General features: G+C 42.2%; 3 protein-coding genes across 13 annotated transcripts in view; 1 reads left to right on the top strand and 2 right to left on the bottom strand.

Annotated features, from left to right (window-relative positions):
* Positions 1-819: 819 nt before the first annotated feature.
* hpdl (4-hydroxyphenylpyruvate dioxygenase-like) lies at positions 820-3,929 on the bottom strand. Its single transcript, XM_040135125.1, has 5 exons — positions 3,190-3,929; positions 2,924-3,090; positions 2,687-2,838; positions 1,970-2,097; positions 820-1,446 (listed from the first exon to the last, which is right to left on the bottom strand). Exons 1-5 carry the CDS (start codon positions 3,882-3,884, stop codon positions 1,245-1,247), a joined length of 1,344 nt encoding a protein of 447 aa, XP_039991059.1. The 5' UTR covers positions 3,885-3,929; the 3' UTR covers positions 820-1,244.
* zranb1a (zinc finger, RAN-binding domain containing 1a) lies at positions 3,758-18,916 on the top strand. Of its 6 annotated transcripts, none has more exons than XM_040135124.1 (10): positions 3,758-3,872; positions 5,501-6,356; positions 10,254-10,441; positions 11,292-11,445; positions 12,406-12,477; positions 13,269-13,467; positions 14,464-14,584; positions 16,277-16,406; positions 17,250-17,479; positions 17,904-18,916. In XM_040135124.1, the coding sequence occupies exons 2-10, from the start codon at positions 5,525-5,527 to the stop codon at positions 18,117-18,119; spliced, it is 2,142 nt and encodes a 713-aa protein (XP_039991058.1). In that variant the 5' UTR covers positions 3,758-3,872; positions 5,501-5,524; the 3' UTR covers positions 18,120-18,916. The 6 variants fall into 6 exon arrangements, with proteins under 6 accessions (XP_039991058.1, XP_039991055.1, XP_039991056.1 ...); XM_040135121.1 differs by lacking the exon at positions 3,758-3,872 and adding an exon at positions 4,695-4,852; XM_040135122.1 differs by lacking the exon at positions 3,758-3,872 and adding an exon at positions 4,695-4,852 and having other exon boundaries at positions 5,470-6,356.
* Positions 18,917-20,942: 2,026 nt separating this feature from the next.
* ctbp2l (C-terminal binding protein 2, like) overlaps positions 20,943-24,502 on the bottom strand; it is a 92,223-nt gene continuing 88,663 nt past the window's right edge. For all 6 annotated transcript variants that reach the window (XM_040135989.1, XM_040135991.1, XM_040135992.1 and 3 more), the window contains 3 exons: positions 24,112-24,239; positions 23,500-23,617; positions 20,943-21,587 (listed from right to left, as the gene is read on the bottom strand). In XM_040135989.1, the coding sequence (XP_039991923.1) occupies positions 21,407-21,587; positions 23,500-23,617; positions 24,112-24,239 (427 nt within the window). In that variant the 3' untranslated portion in view covers positions 20,943-21,406. The remainder of the gene's footprint in view (positions 21,588-23,499; positions 23,618-24,111; positions 24,240-24,502) is intronic.

Here is a 24,502-nt window from a genome sequence, read left to right as displayed (position 1 = left end):
CTATCCCACTAATCCTTGCCTACAATGTTTACAGCCAAGTTAATTGAACTGGCACATCTACATTGGTTTGGAGATCCCTTCTAAGAGGCTCTAAAGCCATGTTTTTGCCAAAACACACACATTGATAAAACCTCCCCAGCATCTGAAGGAGGTGCAGCTGTTCTTCCAGTAACGGTTCATGAGTGACTGTGTGAGTGAGTTATTCAGAAAAAAAAAAGGCAGCTTAGCCCAGAAAAGTGATTATAATTTTTATGCTTGATCTGGAGCTAACTGTACCTATTTTATGTAGTTTAATCTATAACAAGGCCTCAATAATTTAAGAAGTGTTCAGGTTCTTAAGTATACTCCATCGAAAGTAAAAGTTTTTCAAAATTCAAAAAAAGTAAAAGTATAAGTGTTATCATCAAAATATACTTAACATATTAAAAATTAAAGTACTCATTATGAAGAACAAATGCCCCTGTGAGTGGTATATTACTTTATATGATATCTTACAGTCTGTTTGGTAGTTTAATCTATAGCAAAGTTTAAAGCTTAACGTTTGTAAAGTAAAAGTTTGTAAAAATCTGAATCTGCAATGTAAATATTAGTAACTATAATTGTAGTGGAGTAAAGAGTACAAGATTTCCTTCTCAAATGTAGTAAAGAAAAGGTACGAAGTAGCATAAAATAGAAATACTCAAGGAAAGTAATAACACCACTGGCGATGTTTACCTAAGATGACCTAAGAGAGTTCAAGACCTCTTTTCCTGACATTTGGCCCACACACATTCTAAGAAACACAAAGGAAATTATTTCGGGGACACTCATTGTTTTTCCCAGTCTGCTCTGAGTTACAGATTTATTGAGGAATAGTTGCCCTGGACACATCAGTTGATTTGTATTGACGGTGAAAACAAAGACATTCTTTTACTGCTACAGCAAGTGCAAATTTGTCGTAATGTTTCAAGTATAGTATGTAGCATCTGTTTTTGATCCACTTGGTTCACAATGCAGTTTTACATCTTTGATCTGTTCAGTCATATTCATAGGTAGATATTAATACAATATGTAAGCTGTGTAACATTAACTTGATGTTTACCACTAAATCCACTACTGAGGTAGAGAACACGTGGAAAAATCCTCCGTAAATATTTTACATCTTTTACATTTTACATGACTTACTGCGTGCTCTCACATCGATATATATATATATATAAAAAGACATAAAATAAAATGGCCTCAATTAAATATGTTTGGAGTGACTAATGCTGAACAGTGTCAACAGTTTTCAGGGATCCCTCTCCTTGAGAATCCCCCCTCTCATTCTCCATGTAGGCCTGCACCGACCTCCACAGCGCTCGAATGTTTCCCTCGCCAAAACCTGTCGCCCCTCTTCGCTCTATCAGCTCGAGGAAGAAGGTGTCCTCTGCAAAGATGGGCTTGGTGAACACCTGGAGAAGGTACCTGGAAAAAGAGGGCATCAAGGTAAGGACACTTGTTCGGTCTTAGACGAGCCATCTCACATCTCGGATAGCCTCTGTTCTCCTAGCTTTCCTTGCTAGATGAAATTTCTCATGGAGGCTTGTTTTTGGCATTTTTTTTCTAAAAAAAGCTAAAACATGTCCTGAGGTTTTCTGTCCATATTCCAAGTTCAATGGGTACCTGCTACTGTACCGGACGGTAAAATTTGAATATCTTGTTATTTTGACAAGGATGACAATTGCAATCGCTTTGCTAGCGTTCAACAACCGGGGCTCCCATGAGTCTTTGACTGTGATTCTGTGGCTATGACTCACAGAATATGTTGGGTTTTTTTTAATGCTGACCAAAAAAGTGTTCTGAGGGGCTCAAATTTTATTATCCAGAACATTACGGAAATGGCTGAAAAACCCCATTAATATGCTTTATCTCTGCACGTACTTCTATAAGAAAAAAATTAAAACATTAATGGGTCACGACGAGATTACGGCCCTTTATCGCCTCTAACCTTCTGTTTTCACTGGATGCTTTCTTTGATAAGGGATCCTGGTTCAGGTCTGTGTCCAGGAGAATGCCATGCTGCGCCAGCATCTGGGCGTTGTGTCCTGCCTCCTCTATTTCCTGCAGTTTTCCCACCTGTCACAGCACACAGCAGCGGTAAAAGCGTTAATAAACATGGTAGAAGATAATATGTCTGCAAATATGATCTGTACATGTTATATACCATTATCTACTGTATAAATTAGCCACAGAAGCTGAGTTGTTAGAGAACATACATGTGTAGTGAGAAAATCATAGAAAGAATAATCACTGTAATATAGTATATAATTTACTATTATACCAAGTCAGCGATTGTAAAGCTTTCTGTTGGACTTTGAGGAAGTGAAGCTGAGAGCCGTTAAAGACTAATAAATCTGAAATCTTTGCAAAGCCAGATGTCTTCTGACAAAAAGTAGGGTGTTGGACTGGACCTGCCTCATGGACTGGTCTTTGGTGGCTGGTGATTCACTATAAATTGCATTGTGTGTGTCAGTTTTACATGGTGGAGGTGCAAATTCAGCCAGTGATGCTCTGCAATGTTGCTATCTAAAGACAACACTGGTCTGTGTCTGTAAATCAAAGGTTATTTACACACTCTAGAATATCTTTTTCAACTTGCTGAATAAAACGTGGGTTAAGTCGTGCAGTGTTCGAGTTATTACTGGTCTGAAAGCGTCGGTCTAACCTCGGTGTAGTAGGCGGGTGGAGGGGAGAAAAACTGTACACCAGCTCCAGCCATTGCGTGTGCAGTGGAAACAATGTTTTTTGTGTACAGCCCAATGTGCTGGATCCCTGGGGACCTGTGCTGCTCCAGGAAGGTGTCAACCTGGTTCCTGCCTTAAATGAGAGCAAACACAATGACACATGAGTTATGAGATGATAAATCACGGCAGAAACGAGATACCTTGAGAGATGCTGGTACCTTGTTCAGGCAGTGATTCTGCAATGACAAACTTGCAGTCAGGCTCTTTTTTGTCCACAGAGGGAAGAATGACACCTGCTTTGCTGCATTTCCAGTACTCCATGGCGGTAAGGCGTAGTCCAATGCCCTCCTGGTTTACGACAAAACCTTCGTCCACATCCTCTGCACTACTCAGAAGAACAAACAGTCATCTTTATTACTGACATCAAGCTGACCAAAATAGAGAGCATGACTGGGAATTTCTGGAAATGACCACAGTTTCTCACCTATCAATGAAAAACCTCTGAAAACCAAAGAGCTGTTCATACCACCTCATGACCTGGTGGGTTGTTTTCCTGGGGCAGGCGTAAGTTATGTGATCGAAATGTGTGATTGGACAAGCCACGTCCTCCTCTGCCGAGCTGCAGTCCTTTTCAACGACATCAAACCCAGGCAAGAAGATTCCCTCATACTTCGTCCTGTCAATTAACGTGTGGCACACATTCCCCACGATGGATTTTACCACCGAGTACGTGACAAAACCACCCTCGTCCCGAACAGTGGTGGGAGGCACCAGGAAACTGCAGCCCAGGTGACGAAGAGCCCCGCACGACCTCTCCACATCCTCCACCTCAAAACACACGTTGTTTACAGTATCCACCGAGTACAGTGGGGGGGCATCGTACAGGCATTGCGTAAAATGACCCTGGCGGCGTTTCCCCACGTTGACCCGGCGCGGCTCGGGTGAATGTTCGTCTGTGATGCCCGGCAGCCCTTCCCTGGATCTCACGCTGCTCCCGTTTGCTCTTTCATTCACGACGAAAACGGCCGCTCCTTTCCGGAGAGCCAGCTGCCGGGACCCGTCGGTTAGCCGGGTGGCAAACAAGTTGAACTTGAACTTGGATACAAGGTCGTTGGCGACTTTCTGCGCGTTGGAAACGTGGAGCGAGATGTGGTGTAACCGGCTCAAGTAAGCTGCCATGTTTCAGATGTGACGTTTTGACAGGAGGCGTGTCACAGCATGTATATTTTTAACTTTCCTTTATGGTATTTCTTTTTTTTTTTTTTTTTTAAATCACACTGATACCCACGTGGTATTCATTTAAGATATATAATTATGTACGTATATTTTGTGTGCCTAGTAAAACACATAACATCTAAATAAGAAGTGATGTAACCTCGAGGTCAATAAAAGGTGATTCATAACCGTCCCAAAATATCCTTCCTGATGCAAGACAAGCATGTATTTGTGTACTTCTGTACGTGAAACATGGTATTAGTGTTTCATTTTAGTGTGCACTAAATAAATTCAAAGCAATTAGGGGATTATAGATTTACTAGGTCCCCGTGCCTGCACATAAAACGGTGCATTAGACTAGTCTAGATTAATTTGCTGTCTACAACGTCTAGATAACGATTTATTTATAAAAACCAAACGACAAAATTTCACCCCGCAACCACAGGGGGTAGCGTAGCTTTTGTTGTTTTTAAAAGAGCTCGGATATTTGTCAATTGTGTGGTCAAACGCTCCGGAAGTTTATATTTTTCAACCCATTAAACACGACGGGCCGAAAATCTCAGCAAACGGGGAAAGTATTTGAGTAATATAGTAAAGAGTCTCTCTGCCCCTGAAAATCAAATCACCCAGTTCTTTTGACCCTCTCATAAATTTTCGTTCATACAAGGTGGTAATATTTCCGATAGGCGTTGAAGGTATCACGGTACTGTCGGTTATCCAATAGCATTTTGCGTTGACCCAGATGATTGGTGACGAAGGCAGGCTAGCGTTTATTTTGGCTTTGCTACTCACTTGTCTCAGTGTCGCCGCCATTAAACAACACGGAGGCAATGTAAACCATGGAGTGTCACGGATTTATACCATGATTCGAGGAGTGCAGAGGCTTTGTCGAGGTGTGGTTTATTCTGCGAGCGGTTAATATGTCCATAAAGGTAAAAATGTGAGAGGCCGAAGGGGTCGAAATAACTCAGATTGGGAAAGGTTTGATAGAGCAGGAGGAGGAGGAGGGGGGGGGGGGCTGGACACGAAGGGTTTGTTGTGGTTTTCAGCAGCACTTGAGAAGCGAGCGCAGCCGCAAAACGGTAAGGGTTTGGCATACTTTCTTCTAATATTCCAGTCAATGAAATGTTCTGTGATAGCACGTTTTATGAAATGTTCTTTAACTGATAAAATTGACGGCAGCCATGTATGCTAGCTGAGTTGTTAGCCTGCCAGCTAGCAGGCTAACACTAAACACTAAAACATTACTACGTGGGAATGCAACAAAGCCGCCCGTTCATGTGAAACAAAGCCGGGCTGTTAACCACGCTTACACTGTGATCGATAGTGAATTCGGGCAGGCCATTTTAGTCTTTCAATCACACCACAATCGCAGGCTGCAAGTGTCATTGAAGATGCCCGACCAGATGCAAGTTAGTTTACAAACTGCTGGAACACACACTTTGGAGTAACTCCATAAAATCTCGTCATTTGATTTATGTATCTGAAACACAACAGTAGTTTATCATATTAACTGACCTTCTAGATGATTCCCAAAACTTTTGTTTAGGACTAACATCTAACTGGATTTATCACCACAGTTCGACCAATCAAAGTGATCCACAATGACGGAACAGAAGGTAAAGTGGGCCTGTGACTACTGTACCTATGAAAACTGGCCGTCTGCAGTCAAGTGCACTATGTGCCGTGCACAGAGGTCAACAGGTCCCATTATCACAGAGGAACCTTACAAGAACAGCCCTGATCTGGATCCCAGTGTAGAGTGGGACCCTACCAGAACTGAGAGTGGTACCAGCCTCCTCATCTGCCCTGACTCCAGTGCTAGACCAAGGGTTAGGTCAGCCAGTATGGCTGAAATTGCCAATAAGTGGTCATGCCAGATGTGCACCTACCTGAACTGGCCCCGGGCAATCCGTTGCACACAGTGCCTGTGTCAGCGCCCAAGGACCAGCAGCCCCACAGAGTCCCCCCAGACTTCAGGCTCCAACGCAGGCTGCCGGCCCGCTCTCCACTCACCTGTGGACACCTGTGAGGAATACAATGACAGAAACAGACTAAACACCCACCAGCAGCACTGGACATGTACAGCTTGCACTTATCAGAACTGGCCTAAAACTACAAAGTGTGTGGTGTGTGACCACCCCAAGCCCAACAACCAGGAAGCCATAGAGCTGGCAGAGTCTGCGGAGCCGTCACCCAGGATCAATGAGCAGGACAGGGCTCGATGGAGGGGCAGTTGCAGTGGGGGCCAGAGCCAAAGGAGGTCGCCTCCTTTGCCCAAGAGGGAAGACAATGTTAAAATGGACTTCCAGAGGATAGAGCTTGCAGCTGCGGCCATGAGCAGCAAAGAGGAGCAAGAGGTCGACTTCAAGAAGCTAAAGCAGATTAGAAACAGAATGAGGAAAACAGACTGGCTGTTCCTCAATGCCTGTGCTGGTGAGTTTTTATGTTATTGCATGTCACTAGGAAGGGATTAAATGATTAGTTAATCCACAGAAAATTTATCAGCAACAATTATGATAATAGATTAAGCCATTTACACTGTTTTATATCATTGTAAATTATGTATGTTTTTGTGTTTTAGACGGTTGGTTTAACAAAGCAAGCAATTTTAAGGAGATCTTGAGAACTTGTAATTTGTAAATGTAATTTTTCACACATCTTGGCATTTTCTGGATAAAATTATCCATCAATAAAGTAAAAAAATAATTAGTGGATCATTTAATGAAAATGGTATTGACTTGTCTCAGATTATGTGAGAGAATACTTTTGCCCTCATTTCCCTCTGTGGCTCACCTTAATAGTCTTACTGGTAAAAATAATCCATACCCATGTACTTTTTTTCCTCGTAAAAACATATGTATTGTCATACCAGCTTTTTGTTTCCTCCCATGATGTCATGCTGAGTAATGACAGAGCGAGTTGCTCCAGTCAGAGGCAACACTTTGATTGTTTTTGTCCCGAAGGCCAAACATTTAGTTTCCGCTTAGTTCAGTTTTATCACAGAGCCGATGATCCCTCACCCACGAAGGCCAAGGTTGCAGAGTAGTGTGATCCACTTAGTGTTTTAATAATGAATGACAACACGTCTCATTGTTCAGAGTCCAAATAATAGAGTACAACAGGCATTTTCCAAAGCGTGGACTTGGCAAGCTCTGTGAGAAGAGTTTAATTTCACAAGGTGGTACTTTCAGGTGGAAACTATCCACTGTAGTGAAATGATTCTTATCATCAACAAAGCATAAATTATACTGAATGGCAGCATCATAAAGATGTGTAACTAAATGGCTAGTGGGAATTTGATCCAACTCATCACTGAACCCCTAGCTGCCCTTGCTGTGCCACTGAGGGTGTCTTTTAGAAACTGAGAGGGAGTGAGTGCTTCCCAGCCGGTGGGGATGAATGGGCCGTCTGGGCAGCGCAGTAAGAGTGGAGCCCATGGATCAGAGGCTCTCCTGGCTCGCAGTCAACACGCCCTGTAAACAGTGGTGCTTATGTGCTAAGGAGGGGCCCCTAGGAGGCAAAAATAGCCTTGACAAGACATGAACACCAGTCAACAACAAAAGCAAAAAAGCATGAAGGCAGCACATGATCAGCATCCTAATGACCTTTGCCATGATTGCCCTGTGCTGATTGCATGTTGTTGAGGAACAGAAAAGATAACTCTTACGTTTTTTTTTTTTTCTCTCTCACTTATGTCCTATATGTACCTTTTAGGCATTTCCAGGACTTTAACTGCCTTTTGATTTAATTCATAGCACTTCAGTGTCCTATTTATTCATGCTTTGTCAGCTGACTTGTTTTAGTTATGTTGCTTGAGCTACAGTTGGGCTCTTTTAAAGTGTTTGTCGATGGAGGAAGTTCCTGTGTCGAGCACCACATTATGACCAAGCCAAGCACTTCCTCAGGTCTCACAACTTGCTCTCACTTCACTCTACTGTTTCCCCACATTTCTGGTCTAATATTTTTTCAGTGCTCTGCATTTGGGCCAAATTCAGATGATCCCATTGATTCTATTTTCCCACTAAAGGAAGCAGACTCTGTTTGTGTTCTATTGTTCTTTTGTTTCACTGAAAGACTGCAACCGGTGAGTCTTGAAATTGCAGATAATGTTAGTCTGTATAAACATGTTATGCTGATAGTTTGATATTGCTCATGATGATGTCGTTTCCAGTTTATGTGATTAGTATGATTATAAAAAAACATTGTGGAGGAGCTCTGTTTGTTTGGCTTCAAGCACTTGAAATGATCTTGTTGATAAGCTGAATTTTTGGCTCTAAATTTTTTTTTTTTTTAATCTGATAGGCTAAAAAAATGTCAGTGGCTCATAACTACAAAATTATACCTAAAATGATTAAATCAATTTGTAGAGAGTGTTGTCACAAATGTTAGTGATTTTACTGGGCCAAGCAACAACACAACATTAATGTCTTTCTAGATGGTCACTGTCATATTACAGTAGTTTATTGGGGTCCTGCCTTGACTTGCGGTAAACCCCGACCAGTATTATGTTGCAGTCTTTCACGAGCTGCATGATGCGCAAAGGTGGTTGGACAGGAAGGGCTAGAGACAAACTTATGGGATCAGGAACGCCATCTTGTCGTAGACTTTGTCAAACCTGGAAAGAGAAGGGTATTACATGCAACAGAGGTCCCTGTTTGGGACTGAACCGAGGACGTTGCTGTTATGTGGTATGCACCTTAACCATTAAGCTATCAGGACGCCTCTGCCATTTCTGTTGAGCATCTCAATCCATGCTCTTTTAGGAAGAGTGTACTGTTGCTATTTCACCAGCCAACTAGGTGTTTTGGTAACAAAGGACCAAATATGAAAAACCAAATCAGCAGCACTAGTTGACTAAATGAAAATCTTTTTAATTTCACTAATGTGTTTTGGTATAAAGGCCTTCATCAGGGTGTTTTTTATTTTTTAATTTTTTTTTAATTTTTTTTTTTTTAACAATACAAAACAGCATGCATTATCAGCACACATATGAGGAGTGGCATCCGGTTCCCGTCTGGTTTTTATCATGGCAACTCAAAGCAATGAAACCTTCAAAACAGGTCGTGAAAACATGTTCTTCACTTTTTTATAAGGTGTCTAGCATGGCAGTAGCTATAGCGCAGCCAAAATCATTCTGCATCTATTTATCGATCTGTATGCAAAATATCACCCAGCATGTTTAAAAGGAGACCTGGCATTCTTGGCATGCTCAAATCCAGGCTCTCTCAAGGTAACTGTCCCCTGCCTTGCCAGAGAAAACATCCTCACATAAGGAAGTATGTTAAAATTTAGCCAGCACGTCGGTGTTCACTGTGGTACCTAGCTGCCGCTCATTTCTCTCATAACAGATGTTGAGACTGGTAGTTCCAAAAGAGGGCAGGACGCTAATCTGCATAGACTGTCCTCTGTCTGACACTGCTCTCTGATAGCTCTGAATTATAAGATACACTGCTCTGTCTGTTCTCCAATGTAGTAGCCTGACAGTGTGATAACTGTTCTCACGCCGGGTTAGCTAGTGGCTACATCTAGAGGTCATCTGAACTGTGGATAAACGTCAAGAGCTAGAACGCTCCGTTCACTCTTAATTCTTTTTACGTTGAACTCTTCTTTTTTTCTTTTTTTCCTCTCGTTGAATTTGTAGTGCAAATTCCCTTTCAGATTTAAATATTAATTGGTTGTGATTAAGAACAGCATGATGAGTTAGCACATTTTGATGGATATTTCTGTACTCCCTTCATTGAACATGGCAAGCTCTCTGTTACATCTTGCTTCTATTACAAGGACATGGAGTTGGAGCTGCTCCAAAAGCCAGTCAATCCATTTACAAAGCAAAGACCTGTTATAAAAGGATTCCCATGTCTTTCTACATAAATTTATTTTCTTTGCAGATGCGTTTAAACAGGAAACACTAGTATTTGGCATGGCACAGTAGATTCACATACACTCAGACTCCGGTTTAATAGCTACACCTAGCTAAAAGCTGTTGAATGAGACAGGCTTCTAATATTTTGTCTTCCCTCACTGATATAAATGGCGTGCCTGATAAACTCAATGAATATTCCCTGTGATCACAGCAGGGGTTTGTGTACAGACTTGGGGTTCAGTTGTGACAGCTGTTCCTGAACAGCAATTGTTCCTTTTTCCTTAAACATAGATTGCAAACAATGTAGATGTGTGTCCCCTCCATCTAACTTCAATAGCCTGTGTACATTAATTCCCGGAAAAGCAACCGCACCAGTATATTGACACCCTGATCCATTTCTCTATTCCAGTGCCAACAATTGTTTCCTATTTTCTGATCTACGTTCCTCCTTCCTCCCTCTCCTGCAGGCGTCGTGGAGGGAGACCTGGCAGCAGTAGAAGCTTATAAGTCGTCCGGAGGTGACATCGCCCGGCAGCTCACCGCTGACGAGGTGCAGCTCCTCAGTAGGTCCTCAGCGTTTGATGTAGGCTTCACCCTGGTCCACTTGGCTATTCGCTTCCAGAGGCAGGACATGTTAGCCATCCTCCTAACAGAGGTAAGCATGCTGATAGATTTTGTTTGTCATCACTACCCTGCTTGAATTAAGTGGATCTAAAATGTTCTGTGAGTTATGTAACAGATTTTCCTTTTGATTAACCCCTTTCTACACACAGAACACACCAAGCAGTGGAATCAGGCGATGATTCAGAATGTAAATTTGTATGTAGACTGTACCATCTTATAGAAAAGAATAGGGAACTACCAGTAATCTTGTGATTTCCTTTGTAGGAGTGCATTATAAAAAGTCTGACAATTAATTTGGTCATCTACACTAGAAGTCAGAAGTGCTCCTGTAATTTTGATGCTATTCTGGACTTCTTGTTGTCAACCGCATCTATAATTGTTCTGCACCAGAGTAGACGATATATAGCAGATGCCTGTAATGCCTATAATTACAGTGGAAGTGCACTTTGAGGATTAGGTGGAGGATTAGCCTGGCTGCAGTCCGTCAGTGGTTCCTAATGGACGTGATGCCACAGAGCTGATGTGGTTTGCAAGGAGGGCAAGCAACGATTAGGAGAGTCACAGAGGGCCGCACTGTGAAACAAGTCACTGAGGTTAGAAGAGAAAGATGGCCTCTTCACTGTGTATGGCAGAATTTGATCCTTAATATACCAAAACACATACAATATCGCACATAATGCACCTCTATATAAATAATGATAGTGGGTGATAATTTAATATTATAGTTCATTGTCTTGATATCCCCCATAATCATCAACAATCAAGAAACAGTTCATATATGGAAACATGGTGATTCACATTTGTCATGTGGGAATTAATAAAAACAAGATAGGTGTATTTACCTCTAACTTCCAATGAATCTGTGTGTATTTCTTTTTAAGGTGAACCAGCAAGCAGCTAAGTGCATCCCCTCCTTGGTGTGTCCCGAGCTGACGGAGCAGATCCGCAGGGAAATTGCAGCTTCACTACATCAACGCAAAGGAGACTTTGCCTGTTACTTCCTCACTGACCTGGTCACCTTCACCCTGCCTGCAGGTACCTGTGACATCTTGATGATCGCATAACTTTGTTCATTGGGCTTCCTTGCATATGAGTAATCTAGCCCCGCCTCTATTTATCCCTGCATATATTTGTCTTTATTGGCCTTTGAGGCCAGAAAAAGATTCTTCCTCAATAAACACCACAAATAAAATGGAACCCACGCCCACAACCAGTCTGAACATTTGACATTGAATTTTAAAAGTTATACTCACTCTGCCAGGGAAGAATGGGGATAAAATTTATTTTGCAATTTTGGCTATTGTACTCATCCTTGTATTTCACGCTCATTTCAAGAATTTTCCTCTAAATAGTTTAAACATGCAGCATTTCAGTGTGAGATCTTGAGTGTCTTCCCCCCTCACTGGAGGATTGGAAGAATGACTCCCAGCCTTGTTGTGCAACATTGCTCAGAGAAACAGCAGCGCAGGTTCCCATCCCTGTGGCGTAATGTCCTCACTGAAATGACATGCACTTTGCTTTTCAGAACTACCAGTTGTATTGTGATTCAGAGCTGCCAGTGCCACTGGGATGAAAGATTAAGCAGGCTTCACTGATAGTTTTTTTCTTTTTTTTTTTTTTTTTTTTTTCGTATTATGCCAAATATTTCTTTGCAGACTGAATTTGGCCACCGGCCAGCTGCAAGGCGCTCTCCCACTATTTCTGTGTCTCTCTCTTTCAGACAAAGCAAGTGCCATTCACTATTGAGCCAGAGAATAGCCACCAGTGTTCTGGCTTTGTGTGTGCACAGTTCAATACACACACAGAAACGCAACATGCTGTACAGAGCTTGTGTTAACAGTGTGCCATTGACAAAATGTCAGCCAGTGAATGTAATTGCAAAGAACATCCCCTCTGTGTGTCATTACTATAGCATTTCTCTTGCCTTTGTTGCAGTGTACCATTAGGTTATAATGAGCATGAAAACTTAAATATCTTTCCCATGTGTCTTTGCAGATATAGAGGACCTGCCGCCTGCTGTCCAAGAGAAGCTGTTTGATGAGGTGTTGGATCGAGATGTGCAGAAAGGTACCCAAGATTTATTCATGTTGGTATCTGGTATCTGCATGTGTCCCAAGTCTGTATTCATATTAGTCCAGTCACAATGTCCAAACAAGATGGGTTTTGGATGCCCTTGCTTCATGATCTGGCCGTGCTGTTGAAGGGTCTTGTCCAGCATCCAGCAACCAGCATCCGCTCTTGTGCTCTTCTTTCTCGAACCAGTTCACCACCTCCTACTTCATTTTCTGCCCCCTCTCTTATTAGGTTATATGAACTCACTGGTTTCCCTCCCCAGAAACACTTAACCAGTGACACACTGCCAGGACTGTGTGTGAATGCTCGTGAACATACATATGTTACGTATATTCCTCTGTTGCACTGAAGGTACCAGAGGAGTCTTGTGACCTATTTAAGCCTGTATAAACTGCTTTACTGAGGAAAGGTGCCCTGGGTTTTTGGGTTTTGCATAGGAAGTAGCCGAGGAATTAGCAAAGGTGTGTTTAATGATATTCCAGGAGGAAAGAAAAAGGCTGAAAAAGCAGGTATGGGGACACTCAATTTGTCTCCATAACAACTAACTGCAGCGGCTGCATATCGTAATCTCTCAACACAGCATCTATGCTCCCATGCTGAGTTTTTTGCAAATAAATTAAAGACTGTCAGCTTTTTATTTGGTGATTTTTTTTTTTTAAATCCCCATTTTAATTCTGGTTGTTCTCAAATGATAAATCTAAGACATGATATCCTTGTCTTTCTTGGAGAAGTTGTAGTGCTCTCCCCCCACATCAATGCATTTTGTCTCATCTGACTGTGTATAGAGCTGGAAGAGGAATCTCCTGTCATCAACTGGTCTTTGGAGCTAGGCACTCGCCTTGACAGTCGCCTTTATGCCTTATGGAACCGCACGGCCGGCGACTGTCTGTTGGACTCTGTTCTGCAGGCTACCTGGGGCATCTACGACAAGGACTCTGTCCTCCGCAAGACCCTCCATGACAGCCTGCATGACTGCTCCCATTGGTGAGATAACCAACCCTAAACAAAGTCCCAATGCTCACTTAAATCCAGGAAACTTTTCTGTTAAAAAATTTCACACAATTGGACTTTTTTTCTTGGCACTGTATAATCTGAATGAACTGACTTGTATTATCATTAACGGTTTATTTGAACTATGAAACCTGACACCTGAAAATCTCCAGGGAACTTCCTCTTCCTCTATTGCATACTGAAAAAGAGCTGTGTCAGCATAAAAACCTTTGTGCCGCATAAAGCAGGAGCAGATCTACATAGGTTTTTGAAGGAAATACAGCATTACGGACACCCAGGTGAAAGCTGCAGCTTGCCCCAAACAAAATTTGACACATTAAAAAACAACTGATCATTCACAAAGATGTTGCATTTATGTAAAGGTGAACATTCATTAAGGACATTTTTATCACCAAATAGTGATATGAGGCTGAAATTTGAGCTGCCATGTCCTACTGTCAGTTATATGTTGTTGATAGTTTGACTTGCGGGCTATAGATACACTTCCTCATGATATTTACATAACTTCTCACACACATTCAAATAAAGGAGGTTTGATTACTTAGTATATGTAAGAGAGGAGAGAGTCTCCTTTTAATGTGCATTGCATTAGGTTTGTGGAGTTGATCAATATGCAAAGCTAGGTTTTTTTTGTTCTTTTTTTTTTTCTTCCCCCATAAAAAGTCTAGAGTGTTTAATATCAGTGGTTTAAAAGTCTTTGATAAGGTCATGTTTTGAAGTTGATTTTGACATGAAATACAGTTTTATGAATGATAAATTTTTGTTCTCCATGCAACTACCTTCTGTCTGAAAAATCTATTGAAATCCACTGTAGAAGGAAAAATATACTGCTGTATGCTACTAATACTACAGTACTACTGCTACTACTACTACTACTACTACTATATAAGCAGAGTAACATTAGTCCAAAATGTGAATGAAATGAATTTTTAAAATGGTCCAATATGTAACTTTTTTTTTTTTTTTTAGGTTTTACACACGCTGGAAGGAGTGGGAGTCGTGGTACTCGCAGAGTTTTGGTTTGCATTTCTCCCTGAGAGAGGAACAGTGGCAGGAGGATTGGGCGTTCATCTTATCTTTGGCCAGCCAGGTAATTATGGGGTTCCTTCTGGTTTACTCGGTTCCTTCCTGTAGTTCACTATCAACCGAAAGACAGAAAATGGCCAGTATGGCTCTGTCGGTCTGTAAAGTGAGTGTGTGAGCTTCTCATAAATATGTTATGAAGGGATAGAAGTGGTTTGGTGTTTTTAGAAATTAAAATGTCATTCCATAACAGAATTGACACCAAGTTAAAATTTTGTGAATGTGACCTGTTTTAGAAGATCATTTAACTTCCAGGCCCACAATTAAAAATGCAGGAACGTCCCCCTCCTCATTTTTAGCACCAAAGGAACAAATTGTATACTCTACTTGGTTTGGTTTTGATGGCCATACCATGTGAAGATAAAAAAGAAAATCTTCCTGTTCAAAGGCACCGTGTGGATTTTTCTTGCAAACAACCACAGTTATGTACACATTCAGTGATTCTCAACAAAACATTGTTTGAATTCTTCAGGCCTAGTAACAAATAATTAATGTGTTTCCTTCGACATAAAACATTTATGAAACAGATTTTTTTTTTATTCCCCGGCATGCACTACACATTTGCGTTACTGTTCTCTGCAGTACGCAGGAATGCGCATCATGTCATTGTCGTGCTTACATATGTAGATGCACGTCCCTGTGTGTATGCTAGAAGAGCAGGAGATACAAACAAACGGGGACATGCTTTATCAAAACAATCCATAGCACCACAGAGATTTTGAGGATTTGTTCTTTTGGAAAAAGACAAAGTTCAGTTTGATTTGGAATGAAGACCTAGGAGAAAAAGGGAGATCTAAATAGACACGTCAACAGAAACAAATAGTCCACACTGTGGTTTAAATCTGAATATGAAAACCAAGTTGTAACTGCAATGATCCTGCATTGTCGGCTTACTCATACATTCATAAATGCACAAAAGGTGAAAGCAATTTAGTACTAACTATGTTTCAGCATGGTCTTATCTTAATTTTATTGGAATGTTTCTCATCAACTTTCATGCGATAAAGAGAAGTGAATTGCAATGAACTGAATGAGAGACACGGTTGAAAGAGTAGCACTGTGGAAGGTGGACTGTGTGTGAATGACAGGGGAGGACACAAGCAATTATTATAGATACCCTAAGACGGAGTTGTACATTGACAGACAGCTCATCTGCTTGGCTGGCACGCCTGCTGAAGCAGCACTCCTTCCCAACATGTGACCTTGGGATTACTGGCATTTAGCTCAAAGAGCCACTCCACCAGCAGTATAAACAAACACAGCACAAGCTACCACGTGATAACCTCATCTGAGGCTTTGACAGTGACGGAGAGATGAGATCCAAAGGATAAGATCAGCTTTTATATATCCCATCCCATAAGCGTGTATGGCTTTGAAGCCCCCTTTTAACATGAAATATCATTGTAGTTGTAATATATTTAAAATCAGTTATGTAATCTGCTTTCTGTTTATTCAGATAGTACAACTGAGAGATAAGAAGGAAAGAGAGGTCGTCATGTAGACGTACTCAGAGATGCAGCGTTGCAGGTTCACACTGTGCAGAACACTCTGTTTTGCAAAATGATCACAGTGCTTGGCAGTCTCAGCCCTCCACTATTTTTAGTTGTATTGATACTGTATGTACACCTCGGGGAAGTTTATATGATTACAACTGCTGTATGACATGTCTTTTTTTTGTTTGTCTTTTTCTTCCACGCAGCCCGGGGCCAGCCTGGAGCAGACCCACATTTTTGTTCTCGCGCACATTCTTCGCAGACCGATCATAGTCTACGGAGTGAAATACTACAAAAGTTTCCGTGGGGAAACGTTAGGATACACTCGTTTTCAAGGTGAGGCAGGATTTGCAGAAACCTGGGAGATTTTAATAGCAGTTTATATAAGAATGATTATATGTTAAATATTTTAGTTTTTGAGTGATTCTTCTTTAAAGGAGGGGTTCACCCAAATTTCAAAAAGACGGCTCTTGTGGCATCTAGTCATGCAGATGATAGTTTTTTGCTTTTATTTACCATGAACAAACCTCGATGGGAGCTGTTTCATTAAAGCCTCTCTACTGTATCTCTAAAAGCCATTCATTTTATCACGGAGTTAGCCTTTTTGATTCTACTTTCACACACCTACAACAAAGCATGAGATTAGGTCTTTTGTTTATAGCCTCTTTAGAACTAACAAGCTCGAGGTATGTAGAATAACTAAGTGGATTAAAAAAAAAAAACCTCTGACTCAGTACATATCCATTCGAATTAATGTGCAGCCTGGCAGGTTATTATATTAGGGAAGAACTGGAGCCACAGCTTTAGTCTGCATTATGTATCTGCTGATTGGTAGTGTGTGTTTGGAGCAGGAAGTGTTCAGGCAGAAGCCAAAGTGGAGGAGGAGAGCATACTCCTGAAGAAGCAGGGCACCAGGCTGCACCACAGAGCTGCTCTCTGCTCACAATGGCCCAGTTGTTCGCAGTCAGCTGAAACACAGCCACTTCTGATGTCAGGTCAGATCTGAGATGGTGCTTGGCCCCGACTGACATTCACGCACAGTGTAATTTGAGCGTACAGCTGCAGGGCCTCTTCCTTCCAGGTGGCTCCAGTGTCATGGCGTACGGTAGCTCCCAGCTGGTCTGACTTGCTTTGTGTGTGTGTGTGTGTGTGTGTGTGTGTGTGTGTGTGTGTGTTCAGGTGTGTACCTGCCTTTGTTATGGGAGCAAAGTTTCTGCTGGAAGAGCCCCATCGCCCTGGGCTACACGCGGGGCCACTTCTCGGCCCTGGTGGCCATGGAGAACGATGGCTACGACAATCGCGGTGCGGGCGCCAACCTCAATACTGACGACGATGTCACGGTCACTTTCTTACCACTGGTGGACAGCGAGAGGAAGCTGCTGCACATTCACTTCCTGTCTGCACAAGAGGTAGGGTCTGATACTGTGGTGAACAACTAGAGCTCATATTTTCGTTTTCCATTTTCTGGGAATTTATCTGTTTATCTTGAACTTACTAGACATTATGTATTGCCAGAATAGTTTCTAAGCTGTGGAAGTCGTACGTGCAACTCGCCTTGTAATCATTGTCTTTGTGTAGCAGAAAAGTTAACGTACCTGGGGACATAAAAACCAGGGGAAAGTCATTCTAAACAAATATGCTCCCTTTACAAAAACAAAGGTAAATTTGGGAGAAAAAAATGAAAATGATGAGGCTTATGTAGAGCTTATGGTGTCAGGTTACCACAAATTGCTTCCAGAATGCAGTTGTGAAGTGGATGTTTAGGTTTGACCTTGGTAACCAGTAGTTTCACGTCTTACATATGTCCCGTGTGTGTGTGTGTGTGGGATTCAGATGGGCAACGAGGAGCAGCAGGAGAAGCTGCTGAGGGAATGGCTGGACTGCTGCGTGACAGAAGGAGGCATGCTGGCAGCCATGCAGAAGAGCTCTCGCCGCCGCAACCACCCCCTGGTCACCCAGATGGTGGAGAAGTGGTTGGACAGATACCGCCAGATCCGCCCCTGTGCCTCTCTCTCTGACGGCGAGGAAGAGGAGGATGAAGACGAGTGAGTGAGGGGAGGTAAAGAAGAAAGTGCGAGCTCTTAACTCTTGAGACGGGACACTGCAGGCTCTGGGAGAGTACCTTACTATCTACATTTCTTTTTTTTCTTTCTCCAAAATGTAAATCTTTAACTTGTAATAATGCATGTGTTCTGTGAGCTCTGTGATAGAAAAAAGATACCAGCACCAACAAACAGAAACCCGATTACTGCTCCTTTTTAAAAGCACATCAAGTCCACTTAGTTTGCCTTCCTATACTCAGTTTTCTCCTTATTTGTTATCAAAGTAATTATCTCGACCTGAGAGAAATACCAGGACATATAGGAAATTATGCTGTATTTAAGGAAATCCCGAAGCTGCACTAGATGAGAAATTTCATTTACAGATTTGCCTGACAGAAATTTTGCTTAAAACTGAGAGGATGCCAATCCTTGTGTGTATGTTAAAGTTTAAATTGCACCTGTTGTCCTAATTGCTGATCCCTCTGCAAACCCCTTCTGATGTTGGATTTATTTATTTGTTTAGGAGAGCTAGCACACGGAGGCAACACCTTTTTTTGTTCTGCCCTGTTTTATCTGTGTTCTGTTTGATCCATTCAGTCTTGAAGTATTTTATTTTGCACAGATAAAACCTACATTCTGTGAGGGGAGGGGGAAAATGACCCACAAGTTTACTGACATTTTTATGTGCGATTTAGTAGCTCATGTTCATGTTAGAGTGGGTGGTGGTGACGCTGGTGGGGAGAAAAGAAAACCAAACACTCTGCCTCTTTCTATGGAGTGCATTAATATTAAATTTGACTCACTTGCATCCTCTTTGTTGTCATTTGCATTTGTTTTCAACTTTCTCATTCCTCTGATGTTTGGATTACTACAGACTGTTGTTTGAGAAGTTTTGTTTTTTTTTCTCTCTTTTGCCATAGCGGAAATAACTTTTAAAAAAACAAATCATCACTGGGTGACAGTGTCAGTCTGATGTGGCAGTTTGATAGTCGATCACACACGCTGTCTAATATAGTCCAAATTACTGTATGATGGACCCCTCTGAAATGCAAAGTTGAAGCCTATTTAAAAAGAACAATACATACTGTTTTGCAAAAATCAGGCCAAATCAGATCTTCCATCACCCTCTTGGGGGGTACCCTGTGAGTCAAAACCTCCACGCAGAATTTCTTCCTCCATGGAGAGGTAATGACCAATAGCATCATCATAGTGGAATAGGGATATGCGAGGAACATTAAAAACATACGGTGAGAAAACATCCAGATATTACATGAGTACATCTTTTTTTTTCCTTCACAGATTCAAAATTCTTCAAGTAAATAAGACCTGGATTACTGCAGTGAGCTTTTCATTGACAACAAATCAAAGTTAATTTTATCATCTTTTAACCCTCAGAGCCTGCATCTTGTTGCTGAATCTTTATGGATTATTGTCACATTTGTCTCATTTGAGTTTTCATCAGGACTTGATGATGCTTTGGCGCCCCCCGGTGACATGAAATAGAACTATGGGGATAACGGATCATGCAAGATATACAGTAAAGGAGTATGTCTCATCAGAAAATGAACATATAGCACTGACAACACAGAGCACCCAATACTGATCAAATCAAGCAGTCGGTACAGACAGCTGGTTCTCAGAATCGTATCTTTTTATTTGAACTGCACTGAATGCTAAATGTTCACCTTGTACAAGAAACAAATACAAATACTCACACTAAAAACAAAAACATACTGCTGGCTGCCTCTTCTGCTATTGTTGGGACACTAAGTAGGAGTTTCTGCTATTGCTCTTACAGAGTACAGGATGCCCCAAAGAACCTGGCCTTCAATAGAACAAAGAAAATAGAAGGAGAGAGGAGAGAGGGTGGATCACATAGGACTATGGTTATAGGAACATTTAACTAGGCAATACAAATCTAACAGGACTCTTCAAAACTCTTTAACACCAAAAACATGGGATGCGCCTTGTATATAAAAATACCACAATGGAGAGGATGAGGGAGGAGAGAAAAATATCCAGACTAACCAGATAGGTAGTCTTATCTTTTTTTTTTCCTCAAAGACAAAATTCTGGGAATAAACAATATCTGCAAAAAAGTGTTTTCCTGAGTCATTAAGAAATGAAGTTTGCTTTAACCCTTTCCTGTCTTCAGAGTGTGAAATGTGCTCAAAAAAGGGAGGGAGTCGCAATCTGTACGCTGCTGCCACCGAGAGAAGATCGGTTGTCCGTTATGTCCGTTTGTCCGCACCGAAGAATCAGACTCAGTCACACCAACCTCCTTGTTTCAGGGATTTGATAAGCGTTGTCTTCTTTGCAGCCCGCACTCACGCTGACACATCACTAACTCTTAATAACTAAAAAGAAAAGTTAAATACTTGTCTGGCAGCTCCCTCTAACTTCATATCGTTACAATTCAGCTACAATCAAATGTGTAAAGTGAATGTGTTGTTTAGTGTTTACCACCGACAGCTTCAAAAAAATAATCACTCAGAATATTTTGGAGCAACGATCCCTCACACTATTTAGGAATGCCCCCGAGTGGTGAAAACACGTCACGGCAGCTGTCTTAAGTATTACTGCCAGGAAAGGGTTAAAACCCACTCTAGATTACTATAACTGATGAGCAATCTTTTCCTTTTGTTTGACGAATGATAAATATATTTAATTCAATAATCCATTTTTAGTCATTCACACTGAAGATCAAAAGAAAAAGAAATTCTCTTCTGAGGCATAATGAGGGGCCTAAACAACACACATTAGTTACGTAAGGAGGGTTGGAGCTGGGTTGAGGAGAGGCGGGGGGGGGTGGGGTTGGGTGGGATGGGCTGGGTGGGGGGTTCAGGTCCAGTAGCACGTGATGCCAAAGTTTTTTTCTCTTGTTCTCCTGTTGGTGTGTTGAGATGTGGGCCTACGTTTCCCATGAGCTCTGAGGTGTACGGGGCGGGGGGACGGGACAGAGTCTCATCAGGATATCCCGGAGCGCTAAAAACACTGGACTCTGTGTCCACAATCATAGGCTTGTCCCGAAGAAAAACAAAAAAAAAACATCATCATCATCAAAGAGTAAAGTCGGTACTGAACCCAAAGAGACAGAGAGAGTAAAAACTAAAACGTTAAAAGTACAAATTCCCCGGAACACTTCTTTTGTTCCCAGTTGCCGACTGATTTAACAGGCAGCCGCTTGTGTTGTTTCACTGTCTCTTGGTCCCAGTTGGTCTGTTGCTTTGTGATTAGTTGGTTCTGAGTGTCGACGGGTCGGATGAGATGTTGCCGTTCGTGTCCCTTCTGCTGCTATTGCTCGGTGAGGTGCTCTCTGGTCTCGCCGTGTTTGGAGGGCTGGTTGGGCGACGGGGCCTGGGAGGGGTGTGTACCAGAGGGCAGGGTGTGGGCGATGGGCACCCCACCCGGGACCATACCCTCTAACGCCCCCGGGATGCCGCCCGGAGCCACTCCAACCACACCCGGCGGGTATCTGGTGAAGGGGGAAGGTCAGAGGTTAGAGTTGCAGACGGTGCGATTCCCAGAGCGAGTGTAGTGGGCTCACAGCACTTGCCCTACATTCCCAACACCGTGAAAAACAGGATTCTCTGATCATGTCTGACATCTAGTGATGCTACTGGCTCTTTTCCGTCACAGGAACCTTTTCTGGACACCTTTTTAACAACTGTTTCGCTGCATTTCAACCTGTTCAAAGTTCCTGCTCTCAAGGTAGCACTTTGGAACGCCAGTGTAGTTGTCTGGTCAAACAGTAGCCTCAACACTGCCAGGACTTGAGGTGGGAATTAGTTATGTGAGTGAGTTCCGCCTTCCCATGTGAATATTTACATTTCTGTGAGAGTAAACTGAATGTTCATCAGGTTTTGGACCGTTGGTTGGTTGTTTCAAAATTGTTTCAACTAAAACTGTTAAATAACCAGAAAATACATTCAGGCGTTTAATTTTTTCCCTTCTGCATGTGTGTCCTTTACAAACGCCATTAAAATATCAGACAATCGCATAACGGTTAATTATAAAAGGACAACGTACTGAGTCGGGGATCCAATTACGAATATTCTTGTTAATGACTCCTATGTCACGCAAAACAGATTGTAGACTGTTTACAGGCTCGAGTGACTGTGACAATGTGACAACTTCATTGTTTGAATTATGAACTGTTGGTCTGACAAAGCAAAGACATTCAGTCCACAGTGATATGAAAGACGAAAAGAAGCAGCAAATCGTCACTTTTGAGAAGCTGAAATCATCATTTGGCATTTTACTTGATAAAGGACGAATTTATGAAAACCTTTTTCAAACGACAAACTGTATGTCAAGTGAAGATGAAATCTTTTAAATTCTTTATCAGTGTAATTTGCCTAATCTTTATGGTTCTTGATGATGAAGTACAAACTGATTTAGTTCTTGGGACTATTTGGTGGGAAAAGAGCCATTATATTACAATATTCTGGCCAGTAAACTGGGGGGGGGGGGGGTCACACCATTCAACCAGACAAGGAGAAAAGGACAATACAGTTCAGATACGTTTAGCCAAACAGAACTTCCCCAAAAAAAACCATAAGAGGGAAACCACAAAGCACGACTCCATCCATAAAACTGCATGTGAATGGCTTTATGTCATGCTTATTGGGACATTCAAACCCCACATTCGCTTCCATCCATCTCTACTCTGTGTTCAGTCAAACAGGTGAGTGCTGGGGGATTATAGAGGGGGGGGGGGGGGCACACATCAGGTGAGATTCAGGGGATAGGGTCTTATCCGGGTCCTCCAGAGAAGAGTCTGTCAGCCCGGATGGTCGTATTTACCTGCTCCTGATCTAGGCATTAATTTTGTCTTGGGGGACGCCGGTTGTTACGGCCGGAAGAGTTTGGTTCACTTGGCTGCGTGAAAGAAGCACATGGAGGTGGACATGCTGAGATCAGGAAGGGCCCAGAGGGGGACATGGTGGACAGAGAGTTACCTTTCTACTACTACAGAGGGCAGTTAGCGAGGGAGAGGGGGGCACTACGATCTAGAGCAAAAGTGGGGACTTCATGAATTCATTTATTACGCCATTTTAACAAAATTTACATTATAAAACATCAATGTAGAGGAGAAAATCTAGGAAACAGTGAGAAATGTCAGAAATTTTTTTAAGATTTTTAACATAGCAAGAAGGAAAAATAATAGTTGTAGCAATGAATATTTACTAATATAAATAACAGTTCTCTCATTTGGTCCAGTTTATGACTTGCCACCAGAGCTGCAGGGGTATAAAATACATAGGTAAACAATTAATTTGCTGCCAACATACTAAATAAAATCCTAAAAAGAAAAGTACAGAGCAGCTGTAAACTAAATATTTCTGCAACAAGAAGAGCCAGCTGTCTGCACGTTACGTTCCTACCTGTAGGCGGCGCCGTTGAGCTCAGGGTGAACACCTGGTTGATCCATAACTGCCCATGGTGCCGTGGTGACAAAGAACTCCTTGTTGACGCAGTTTCTTAGGCTGTCGGGGATACGGCCTGTCATATGAGCCAAACCCAGAGAGTTAAAAGCAGCGCAGCTCACAGGCATAAATCACACACTCTAAAAGGCCATAACTTGTTACAGGGGAAGAGCGACCAGACGACGCCAAAGTGTTAATGAGTTCAGACTGACAAACATATCAGGCTTGGATACACGAATGCAAATTAAGATCATTTAACAATCTGGATGTTTTCTGAGAGGCCGGCCCCCGGGCTCTGCTCCGCTCCGCTCTGCTCTGCGTTGGGAAGCTAATGATAACATCTATTAAGATGTCGAGATTTAATAAAGGCTGCCCAGGGCCTATTGAAGTGGAAATGTGACATCTGGGAAAGAGAGACGGGCAACAGGTCACAGAGTAGACAGAGGCTGAGCGGGGGCGGGGGGATGGTTGTGAACCCGACAATGAAGCAGTGGAGGATAGGAAGGATTTAATCTTCGGTTTGTCAGATGTTGGAGAACAGAATTGAAACGTGTTTATGTGACCGCGTACCGGTGATGGCTCTTCGGATCTCGGTGGCAGCCGCCTCTCTCATCTCCAGAGAGGCCTGCTCGCTGTACCAGGCTGTGTGTGGTGTGCAGATCAGGTTCGGAGCGTCTTTCAGCGGGCCCTGGGCAAAACTATAGCACACACGCACACAGAGAAATAAATACAGCGAATGTCACGTTTTTTTCAAAATATGCTCACATAATGGTGAGCTCAGATCAGATCTGAGATGGGGAACAGTGACACAGGATATTCTGAACATTACATATCTGTTCACAAAGACCTGTCACACCTGTTACCACTAAACATATTTTTGCCTACGGCCAAAAGTTTAAAATTCATCTGAGGGTATTTCTTTTTTTTGTTTTTTTGCTTTGTGTGAGAGTATAAAATATGG

The sequence above is a fragment of the Xiphias gladius genome, chromosome 9, assembly GCF_016859285.1.
Source record: "Xiphias gladius isolate SHS-SW01 ecotype Sanya breed wild chromosome 9, ASM1685928v1, whole genome shotgun sequence".
Lineage (NCBI taxonomy): Eukaryota > Metazoa > Chordata > Actinopteri > Istiophoriformes > Xiphiidae > Xiphias > Xiphias gladius.
This window is presented reverse-complemented; position numbering and strand designations above follow the sequence as displayed.